General features: G+C 37.5%; 2 protein-coding genes across 3 annotated transcripts; one reads left to right on the top strand and one right to left on the bottom strand.

Moving 5' to 3' along the window:
* The first annotated feature begins 244 nt into the window (after nucleotides 1-244).
* LOC133289327 (bZIP transcription factor 46-like) lies at nucleotides 245-5,624 on the top strand. 2 transcript variants are annotated; one of them, XR_009748477.1, is made up of 5 exons: nucleotides 245-2,034; nucleotides 2,552-2,648; nucleotides 2,898-2,969; nucleotides 3,099-3,128; nucleotides 5,181-5,216. XR_009748477.1 is itself a non-coding variant. In XM_061487243.1 (4 exons), exons 1-4 carry the CDS (start codon nucleotides 895-897, stop codon nucleotides 5,253-5,255), a joined length of 1,317 nt encoding a protein of 438 aa, XP_061343227.1. In that variant the 5' UTR covers nucleotides 245-894; the 3' UTR covers nucleotides 5,256-5,624. The 2 variants fall into 2 exon arrangements, 1 of the variants encoding a protein (XP_061343227.1); XM_061487243.1 differs by lacking the exon at nucleotides 2,552-2,648 and having other exon boundaries at nucleotides 5,181-5,624.
* A 524-nt stretch (nucleotides 5,625-6,148) lies between these two features.
* Nucleotides 6,149-11,584, bottom strand: LOC133289289 (THO complex subunit 5B). Its single transcript, XM_061487191.1, has 8 exons — nucleotides 11,287-11,584; nucleotides 10,810-11,100; nucleotides 9,497-9,833; nucleotides 8,695-9,032; nucleotides 8,332-8,582; nucleotides 7,433-8,006; nucleotides 7,216-7,350; nucleotides 6,149-6,882 (listed from the first exon to the last, which is right to left on the bottom strand). The coding sequence occupies exons 1-8, from the start codon at nucleotides 11,527-11,529 to the stop codon at nucleotides 6,619-6,621; spliced, it is 2,433 nt and encodes an 810-aa protein (XP_061343175.1). The 5' UTR covers nucleotides 11,530-11,584; the 3' UTR covers nucleotides 6,149-6,618.

The raw sequence follows: 11,584 nt of genomic DNA, 5'->3' as shown, positions 1-11,584 counted from the left end.
TTTTATTTTTTTGTATAAGCAAAAACATGGCAGGGCTCTTGTGTTCCATGATGTGTTGAAAAGGGAAAACGAGAAAAGATTGTAGTGTGGACAGACATTGGACACTTGGCGTATGAACCAAGCCCTTGTAACCAAGGAAGGAGGAACTTACCCAACCAACGCACCAAAAACATACCAAATCAGGAAAACCAATAAAACATAGAAACATCAAATAAATAGCACAGGTAAATGCATTCTTCTTTACTCTCTTCTTTCTTCAGATTACTCTTCTTCTACTTCCTTCCAATCCTCTTTTCTTTCCCTTTTTGTTGTTTAATTCTTATTCTGCTTTCATTCTTCCAGTTTTTTCCAACTCTTTTTTTTTTTTTTTTTACCTTAAAAAAAAAAAAACACAGTTTATGCTTGTCTGTGAGCATTAGCTCTGGATTATCACTAGCGTTGTGATTGTGGCTATTTTAATTAGGATCTTGAATCATGTTATTACGATGCTGCGTGCTGTCGGAGTCAAAATTTCTACATGTACAACCACTGTAGAAATTGGTTAGCACAACCAACTAAATGTCTAGTTTATAATACACTCCAATAACTCTACCACACTCACAGATTCAGCTTTTTTTTATTTTTTATTTATTTTTTCCTACTTTGATTATTCATTCAAGCTCAGCTTAGCTTACTTAGCTCTTCTCTAAGATTTTTTTTTTTTTTTTTTTTGAAATTAATTTGGATGTAAATAGTTTTGTAGCATAATCAATCATATCTTCATTACTTAGTAGAGAGTTGAAAATCGGATTTTTCTTTCTGATGATGGAATTCAGATTTGTGATGTGAAAATTGGATTTGGATCAGGTTGTGATCGTGTTTCCTTCAGATTTGACCAAATAGGGAACTAGAAGAATGAATTTTAGGAGCTCAGGAAATGAGCCGGGGGCCGGCGATAACGGCGGCGGGAGGCCGGCGGGGAATTATTCACTGGCACGGCAACCGTCGGTGTACTCTCTGACGTTCGACGAGTTCATGAGTAGCATGGGGGGTTCAGGGAAGGACTTTGGGTCGATGAACATGGACGAGTTGCTCAAGAACATTTGGACCGCCGAAGAGGTTCAAACCATGGCACCAGGGAGCGGCGTCGCCGTCGCCGGCGCCGGCGAAGAGGGTACCGTGGGTATTAACCATTTACAGAGGCAAGGGTCGTTGACACTGCCGCGAACTCTTAGCCAGAAGACAGTGGATGAGGTTTGGAAGGATATTTCGAAGGATTATGGTGGCCATGGAGGTCCTAATTTGGCGCAGACACCGAGACAGCCAACGTTGGGAGAGATGACGTTAGAGGAGTTCTTATTAAGAGCCGGTGTTGTCAGAGAAGATGCAAATGCAAGGCCAAACGATGGAGTCTTCGTTGATCTGTCTCGTGCTGGGAATAACAACGGTTTAGGATTGGGGTTTCAGCAGTTGAACAAGGTTTCAGGATTTATGGGTAACAGGATTCCTTTGAATAATAATGATCCAATGGTGGGTCTTCAGTCTCCTTCCAATTTGCCCTTGAACGTTAACGGGGTTCGATCATCCAATCAGCAACAGATGCAGAGTTCACAACAACAACAACATCAACATCAACATCATCAGCAGCAGCATCAGAATCAGCAGCAGCAGCAGATATTTCCTAAGCAGCCTGGTATGAGTTATGCAACTCAGATGCCTCTGACGAGTAATCAAGGAATGAGGGGTGGACTTGTGGGACTTGGTGTGGATCAGGGTCTGAATGGTAATCTCGTGCAAGGTGGAGGGATTGGTATGGTTGGTTTGGCACCTGGGACTGTTCATGTTGCTACTGGGTCACCGGCTAACCAGATATCCAGTGATAAAATTGGAAAGAGTAATGGTGATACTTCTTCCATATCACCGGTTCCTTATGTCTTTAATGGTGGTCTGCGAGGGAGGAAGAACGGTGGAGCTGTTGAGAAGGTAATTGAGAGGAGGCAGAGAAGAATGATAAAGAACAGAGAATCAGCTGCTAGGTCGCGGGCTCGCAAGCAGGTGAATTTTTGTTCTATTACCTTGTTACTGTCATTATGATTATTATTATAAAATTTAGCAATCAGAGTTCTCTGCCTTTTGCTTATCCAAGTGAACACTTACTTGGATGCTAGAAAACAAATTTAATTTCTCTATGTTAAAGCATAAGAAAATCAAACGATTGATACAACTGATCTTACCCTGCATTAGTCTCCTTTTACGAAGAGGATGAAAACTCAGTGCTTGTTTGTAACTGGTCTTTGGTAGACAATTAAATGCCTGCCGCTGCAGAATGTAGATTTTACTTCCAGTAACATAAGGGACAGAAAAGATTTTGTAAACTTTATCATAAAAACATACCAGATAATTTACTACTAATAGGGTATAATGACTTATGCAATCATTTCAAAATCAAAAGAATATGTTGACGGTTTGCGTCGTGTCGTGTTATTGCTTTACTATTAGTAATTCTACCAGACCGTTGACAGTCTGCTTTTATCCTCTGTGAACATGCTGTATCCCATGAATGATTATGCAGCAGAATGGTAATATGATTGCGATCTGACCTGATGAAACGTGGAAAGTTTTTGAGAAGTTACAATAATGAGAAGTTATAAAGATCAAGTTATTTCAAGGTAATGGAACAGTGATTGGGAAATTGTTAGAGAAGTATGATATAAAATCATTAATGTGACCTATTTTAAGCTTTTGAGTTGATTTGATTTTTTATATGAACATACAAATAGTAAGTAAATATTTATTACCTGAAAATGGGTTTTAGTGGGGACATAACGTGGGCATGTATTGCAGTAGGAAATTTTGTAAAATGTATTAAGATATCTGCTGTAAGTTCAGTCTTGCATTTTTATTTTCATTTATTTCAGGCTTATACCATGGAATTGGAAGCAGAAGTTGCAAAGTTAAAAGAGGACAACCAAGAACTTCAGAAAAAGCAGGTAATTTTGGCTATTTTCGCATGGCACGTACAGATGCTGAGATGTAGGCACGCATATGTACATGAATTTATGGCTTAAGTTCGCTTACATTAAAATTTTCCCTAATCAATAATTATTTGGGTACTGCAGGCAGAAATCATGGAGATTCAGAAAAAGCAAGTAAGTCAGGCTTTTGGTTGAGTTTCTTTCTTACACTGGGTTCTTTTCCCTCCTTTTTTATTTTCGGTCATTGCATGTATTTGAATTGACCTTAACAATAAAAGTCACAATTTTTTCTAAGATTGAGAGCCATGACCTTATGCCCCATTTCATGACTAATTGGTAAAGATATCTTGAATCATGGTTTTAGCTTTCTTCATATTCTAACTTGCTATTTTGTCAATCCTCAATTAAGAGCAATGGAGGATTTGACAAAGGTCGTTGTGAGGGGACATTTGGTGACACGCTGTGTTAATCAGCATAAGTTGGTGTGCTTGTCATGTTCACCATATGACGAATAAGAAGGTTGGTTTGGTGCGAAAGGGTGGTATAATGATATACCTGCTTTGAACTACCGCAAATTTAGGTTCTTCCGTTAGTTATATCATGCAATCAATTATTAAAATAAATGTTTCAATTCAATCTTTTTATTAAATATCGATTGATGTATTTTTTGTGAGGATGGGCAATATAGTACTTTTCTCTAGGTATGAGCCTTTGACATGTTTGTTCTTCTGTCTTGTATTTTCCTTGATGGTTGTTGAATTGATCTGGTGATCATTTTACGTAAAGCTAGTAAGAAGTATGCTTTAATGTAATAGCATGTTACTGATTTGAAAACCCTGTTCGACAATTAAGTATCTATCTTACATTAGTATCACATGAAAGACTATGAAAGAGATAAAGGCAGTAGCAAGCCAATGCTTGCAGATGCTTTCTTTCTTTTTTTTCATTTTCGGATACAGCAGATGCTTTCTTGAGCTCATTGGTTTTTAACCATATAAATTAGGGGATCTATTAGATCTTATGTTGCATATAGTAGGGTCCACTACTTTTTTTTAAAAAAAGTAGTTCATAAACCAGTTCCCATTATGCCGAAAATTTTTGGGTCTTACCTCTTACTGGTTGTGATTGCTTTTTTCTGGAAAATTTTGGTTGATTTTTTTTTTTTTTGGGTCGTTGTAACTAGTTTTTGGATGAATGCTTTCAAAGTTTTCAGAACTTAAGGGCCTGTTTGGAGCACCTGATAAAGAAGATAGAATAGGATAACTTATCATATCCTACTTTTATCTCTTGTTTGGTGGGTCAATAGGATATGATTAGTTTATCCTATTGTCTCATTTTATCCTATTCAATACATGATTTCTTATCCTATGGGGGGAGCTGGGTTAGGATTCAATATGATAGGATACCAATATTGGATGCCCAATATATTCCAACGCTACCCAATATATTTGTATTTATTGCATTATATTTTATTTTTTCTCTCTCCTTTCTCTTTTTACATAATTTTATCAGATTACTAATCAGGTGCTCATCAAACACAGGACATGATATAGGCTTATCAGCCCTATATCATATCCTACCTTTATCCTATCCTGTCCACCAAACGAGCTCTAAGAGTCTAGGATTTCTCTTCTCAAGAAATCCCAATTTAGAGTAGCGCATGTACTTTGTTTTATATTTTTTGTTGGATATTTTTAGCCAACAATCACATAATTTTAGTTGTCCAATTTGGAATTCTGCTGCTTGAGCACAGTGCAAGTGATTACGAACTAGCATGTGATGTTGGCAAATTCTTCATGATGAGTTTTTTCGTATCTGCTCTGTTGTGTTAATATATGTTAGGACATGTACACTCGTTCCACATCATGTGAAGCAGAAACATAGGATGTGTCAAACTCAAATTCACTACTTACATTTCAATAGATTTTGTGTAAAGTTTTCTGCTATTGGATATTGTACTTCTGTTGCTTCTTTAAATATAAACCTATAATGCATCAGATTGTATCCCCTTTCTTCCTGTAAAGAAATGTAACACTTAAAGAGCACGATACTTCAATTTTATAGGCTGCACCAGTTGGTACTGTAATATGCTAGCACTAATTTTAAAACTCACTACCTCGTGGCTCCCCTTAATGCATAATTACTGGCTCAAAAGTATTTCATGTAAGGGGTTACCAATTCATGCAAACTTAGTACTGAATTATCTGGCGTTTGGTAATGTCGCAGGTTAAGGAAATGATGAATTTGCATCGAGAAGTCAAGAGAAGATGCTTAAGACGAACACAAACTGGTCCATGGTAGATTGAAAATTGGATTATGATGCCACCGTTAAAATATATGTACATATATAAAAACGTATTCTGCTGTAGATTGAGGCTCTTGTAGTTTTTAGGTTAGCACACTTGAAAACTTTGATGTCTTGCTTCTCTTTTGAACACCATGTTGTAGTTAGGGAGTTTAGTGACAATACCACGAGAATATGTTTCAGCACGTGTCCATTTTCTTGCCACCATTGGTTAGACAATCTTCTTGTGCAGGATCACTTTCACTGAATTTGATTCGGTGAGAGACTGTAGTGTTTTGTGTCCAATGTATGCACTTTACTTTCTTGCACTATTCATGAGAGTTTGAACTAGTGGTTTCGAGTTATTTGATCGCCCATTTTGTCATTTTCATCAATACGTTATCTAGTAAAACAGTTTTTAGTAAACAATAGAATGAAAATTAAGATTCAGACTCCTTTTCAAATTTCGTGGAGGGTGTATCTTACATTTCACCAGGGGGATTCGTTATGTAAACCAAGCTGCTCTGCTAGAGATCAATAAACAAACATGTACTGCTTGTAGTGGTAACCTAATCAGATAAAAATCTACAATAAAAAAATCAGATATTATAGCATGTTCTAATAATATGCACATTACATCCCGCATCCCAGCATAATCAACTGAGGCAACTCAACGTCGGGGTTGAGGTTTAATAAGATGCAACAAATCCTTCATGGCTGTATTAAATAGCAAGCTTGCACTCCTCAGGCAATCAATTACGCTATAAATACAATCAAACTCTCAAGTTATGGGCCCTTGGACAATAAATTGTCTACAAGGAAATACTAGAACACAAAGATATATTACAATTAACACTCAATACAACCAATTAGTTGCAACAATGCCCTCTTTTCTTTAAAAAATTCCAGTTATAGGAAAAAATCTCGTCTTTACATGGGAATCTCGGATTCGGAAGGATAGAATCAAGTATAACCAATAAAAAAAATTATTACAGCCACTATCCAGGAAACTAAGCAAGTACAATCCTTAGAAGTTCTACTCATGATGACTGCTCGTATCCTGAAACCCGTGTAACTGCAATTGCCAGATATTAAAACAGAATAACAAATAATCAACGGCTGAAATAACCCCTTCAAAATCTACCATAGTATCCCAGTTAGTTTTTGGGCTGCAAAGTCAAGTACAATGTTGTCCCATGGTTGGCAGAATGCATATTACAGAAATACAATTTCCTTATCCTTACAATAGTCAAGATAAGCATCATATTCTATAGCACCCATTTGTCACCTCCAGGGCTGAACATTAATTTAATGTCTTTCAAGGAGATCATATTTCAGCGATCCCTTCCTCTAAAAGGTCTAGCCAGGAACCTACCACTATTAGGGAAAGCTAGAAGTGAATTTCATGTCTTTCCAGGAGATCATCTTTCTGCGATCCCTTCCTCTAAAAGATCTACCCAGGAACCTGCCACTAACAGGCTTGCATAAGCCGACATCAACCACGGAAGTGCAATTTGTCCTTTCAGATGATGGGGCAGCCTCATCCAAATAATAGTCGAACAACATAGCTAGACAACTCACTTGATGAGCCAATACGTAATTTAGTTGATTGAATGGTAGCATCTTTAGCATGTGTAGATTGACCTACAATTTAGAAAGGGAAGCATAAATTGGTGTAGGAATATTATGTTGTTTTCTTCTCTTCTCTATTTTACTTACTATCATTTATTTGTTCGGAATTTTTATTTTTTTTTGTGGTGTGTTTGGTCACATATCAAGAACATACAGTGACCTGTGATTCTAAGAAGCCGTGTGTGTGTTGGGTCACATATCAAGAACATACAGTGACCTGTGATTCTAAGAAGCCAAATTATTGCTATGCATTACCATCCCATTATTCCCATTCCTCAGAATCATATCACAAGATACTGTCTAATGATTTTACTACAGTAACATCTTGAGCCATCAGTTACTCACCTCTGCTTCCATTGCTCGAAGCTCATTGTACCAATCCAATCCATCATTCTCGTAATGGTTTTCCCCAGAAGATACACAACGAAGATTCAATGAAAAAAGGGGAGGCCTTAGAGGATATTCCACACTGATTTTGATCTGTCAAAAAAATAAAATCTAGGTGGAACTGACAATAGATCCCTGAAGGCAATTCAGCAGATAAAAGGGGAGGCTTCTTTACCTTGGCTTCTAATAAATTCACATTTCTCTCATCTGCACTGATTTTTCTGCTAAGAACAAGGGAAAATTCCTTGACCCCATAATCCATCCATGAGACAGACTTTCTGGCACAGTAATTGGATACTGTATTTTCATGTTCGAGTTCAATTGGTGCAGGCTCATCAAGATCACTTTCAGTATCCAGCAAGAAATCAGAATTGTCATCAAATTTTTTGAAACTATGTGACCTAATTTTATTGAGTGGAGGAATGATACTTTTTGAAATTAAGCTTAGTTGCTTGGAGCGGTCAAACTTAGACATGTTAGGAAGCAAAGTTGGAAGCTCCCCATCTTCTGTTATACTCTCCAGTTCTTCCTTTGTGGCACCAGAGTGTTCAATTACATCAACATCCATTGGTCCCTGAACATGCTCCTCTTTATCTGTGACAGCCAGAGATGAAGCCTCACTAGGTGCAGGTAGGGCTCTTACAGGTGACCAACCATCCAAATTGCACAAAGGAGTGTGCAAAGCCCATGGAACACTTTTGCAGGACAGAAGAGGCCACTCAAGCTTTGTAAGAGACTCTAGCTGTTCCCTGTATGCCAGTGAAAGAATTCCACAAATTTTAACTTAAGCATGTCCAACCACATCAAAAAGCAAGATAATAAGATATCCTAGAAAACAGAATGGAATTATACTAAAACAATAATCTTATACGCAGGATACACACTAAGAATTCACAACGCAGAGTCAAACAAAGAAAGAATACTAAGTTGTCACTAACAACAACACAACCAAAGCAAAGCACGAAAGCAAACTTTCAGTTGATCAAATTATGTTATTTATCTTTTTTGAATATCAAGAAGGATCCTTCACATTCTAAAATCGTAAAGTGTAAACATACTAGAGCAGCGACTCACAGAAGAGCCAGCTGAGCTTTTCTCCTTGAGCGAATTCTCTGCAGAACTGTCTGTACGCGGTTCTGCTGGCGATATAGTGAAAGACCAGATATAACTTCTTCACTCTTGGTTGCTTCACTGTTGTCAGTAAGAAGCAAGGGAGAAACCTCAGGCAAGAAATCAATTCCTGCCAGGTGCTGAGCCCATTTGTAAGGACGTGAAGTTATGTGAGTATTGAATGTAATATCATCCCCAACAAAGAGTTTGGCTGACTGCATCACCATTCAAATAGAAAAAAATCGCATGCAAACAATAAGTTGGAGTAAAAATGAAACATGCAGAAATGAAGAACGTGCCAACAATGTGTAAAGAAGACATCCAAACCTGGTGAGGAAGCTCAAGTCCTGTATCATTGGGGAATAAATTGCATAAGATGTCACTCTCAGGACCATTATTAGATCCTTCTATTCCAACACATACAATATTCAACTTCACCAAGTACTCAAATCTAAGAGTGATAAGTTTTGCAGACTTAGGATCAGAAGCCTCATCTTCATACACATGGATAATGATTTTAAGTGGGTGAACTTGAAATATTCCTCCCTGGTCAAGGCTCTCCTTGACTTGAACCCTTCTTGGCCTTTTTCTCCGTCTCTGACCATCTTCTTCATCATCAGGAGCATCATCTTCCAATTTGGAATTGTCCACGGTGGTGGAAGTGCCTGATTAATAAAACCACATCATAGTGAATCCCTAAATATTCTATTTTGGATAGTTGAAAATAACAGAATTGTAATTCTATATTGAAACATTCAAATGCTAAAGCAATTCCAAAGCCATGTAAGGTACATGCATAGAAAGATTGCAAATATTCAATCATCCATTTAATTAAGCTAAGGACACATGAACTGAAGACCATTAATATACATGGCACTGATGGCATGGCAGATAATAAACTTCCTTTTGTTTACAAGTTATCCTGTTTTTAGTATTAAAACAATCTACAATTTTTTAGAGCTAACAATGTCCAGGATAATATCATTGGAGTGACGGTCCAATTTGAAGTTGAATCGTAAAAATGATAATGTTTATAACCCAGTACCAGTGGATAAACCGCCTGCAATAGTACTCATAAAATAGATTCCATCCTAAGACTGCTAAAATTGACACAACAACTCTAAATTACCAGTCTCCTTGTGAGCTTGATGACGAGCAGAAGCTTGAGCATCTTTCAAACTTCCTAGAATCTCCAAATCAATGGGTTCTCCAAACGCCTCCTTTTGAGCCAACAGCTGTGAGTAAATCACATAAAGAGCTGGTGGAAGCAACTCTGCAGAATGATGCTGCTTTAGTCTCTTTGTATGCAGAAGTCCTAGTTGGTTTTGTACAGGCAAGGATGCTTTCTTAAGAGACTTGAGATGTGAAGGGAGGCTTGTCAGGAACTTCTTTCGGTTTGCAATAGTCTCCAAAAGGATTTTCTTTTGTTGTTCCAGTTTCTCGTGAAGTTTGCAGAGCTCTTTGCGCTGATACAAAATTGCAAATAAGAATCATAAGCTTCAACATCAACATCAATAATACCTTTATCCCAAGCATCAACATCATCAACAGCATTAATAACCTGCCTTCTGAGTTTTATTTCAAATTGCACTATATATGCTTAAAATAAGAATCATAAGCATATGTAGTGCAATTTGAAATAAAACTCAGAAGGCAGGTTATTAATGCAATAACAAAAGATGAATGAATTAGAATGAAATTTTCAACTTTGAAATAGTACAACTAGATGCTTATTAAAAGACTAAACTGATATGACCAGACTCATTTAACAGGTAAGCACAACACAAAAGTTGCTCTCTGTAACTATATCAACAAAATATGAAGTAAGTAACTTAGATACATAGAGAATCAAATGCAAACCAATAGAGTCACATTAATACAGTCTACCTTCTGTTTATGCTACAATCCTTATTTACTATTAGAGCAACAACTTCTTCTTTTTCGAAGGTTACAGGAATCGAACACAGCAACTCACACTAACACCCACCCTATTACACACCCACACCACTAGGCTAACCCTAGTGGATAGAGCAGCAACTTCTAGCTTATCAATACAAAACTTCTGCCGAGAGAAGAGGCACACTATATAAACTTTTGATAAAAACCAATATCCCAACTATCATGCTCTTTTCTTTTCTTTTTTTGAGATATTCCAATCGATTTATCGCTTCGCGACTAATTCGATTCAGGACAGGTCCTGGAATTAAGTCTTTAAACCCTTCCCAAAGACGGTAATAGGAAGGATCAAAACACATGCTCTCACCCCATCTGCGTTCATGACAACAAGTGAGCTACCATCATTTGGTACTATCATACTCTCTTTAAAAATATATATTGAATGCACATTTCTTTCTCTTTTATTATTTAATTTTTTAATCCACCCAATTGCAAATTATCGAATAGATTGGGTAGGATTTTTGACTTGGAATATCCCATTGTCACCTGGAATAGCTCAAAATTGAGCCTCTTCAGCATCAGACTATGGGCATTGTCATTTGACAAAACTGAATCCTTAATATCTTGGGGAGCGTCGCGGAAAAATTCTTCCTCAGGCACGAGGTCAATGTCAGGATATTTTGACTTGAAGTCTTTGCAAGCTTTTATAGCTTTAACGTAGTGGCTTTTCTCATACATCAGGTTGTGAAGCTGCAGGGTTGTGAAGTCTACCGGTGCCTTGGCACGTTCCGTTTCCATTTTGATGCGGTCTTCCTCCAACAAGATAGAGCGATTTGCCTGAAAACAAATGAAGGTGATCAACATGACTCAAAAAAAAAATGATGATATCAACTCCTTAATTGAATATATTTCGCTTAAAATTTGTGACAATTGACAACGCATTGTTAATTATGAAATTAAGGCATAAAGTGAGTTATAAACCCTAGAGATTGGGAGTTGAGGAGTATAGTGTAGGATAGGGACCTGGCGGAGAGTGACGAAGTGTAGGAACATCTGAGTAACGAGCTCTCGAAGGAATGGTTTGGGTTTACCCTCTCTCTTAACGGCGAGAATCTCGGCGACAATGTTCTCTACAGAAGACTTACTGAGATGCAATGTTTCGTAGGGAGATTCCTCCAACTTGCTGTGCTCTGAGGAATGCGCAAAACCTTGATCGTCTTCTTCTACCGCAGGGAGTGACCCTTCCTCTATCTCACCGTCTTCCATTGATTCTTCTCTCTTCTCTGTTTTTGAGATATCAGCAAACCAAACTACTTCTTCT

The sequence above is a fragment of the Gastrolobium bilobum genome, unplaced genomic scaffold (assembly GCF_033153095.1).
Source record: "Gastrolobium bilobum isolate Gb01-03AN ecotype WA unplaced genomic scaffold, APGP_CSIRO_Gbil_v1 utg9887, whole genome shotgun sequence".
Lineage (NCBI taxonomy): Eukaryota > Viridiplantae > Streptophyta > Magnoliopsida > Fabales > Fabaceae > Gastrolobium > Gastrolobium bilobum.
Note: the sequence above shows the minus strand (reverse complement) of the source record. Positions and strands in the feature narration are given on the sequence as shown.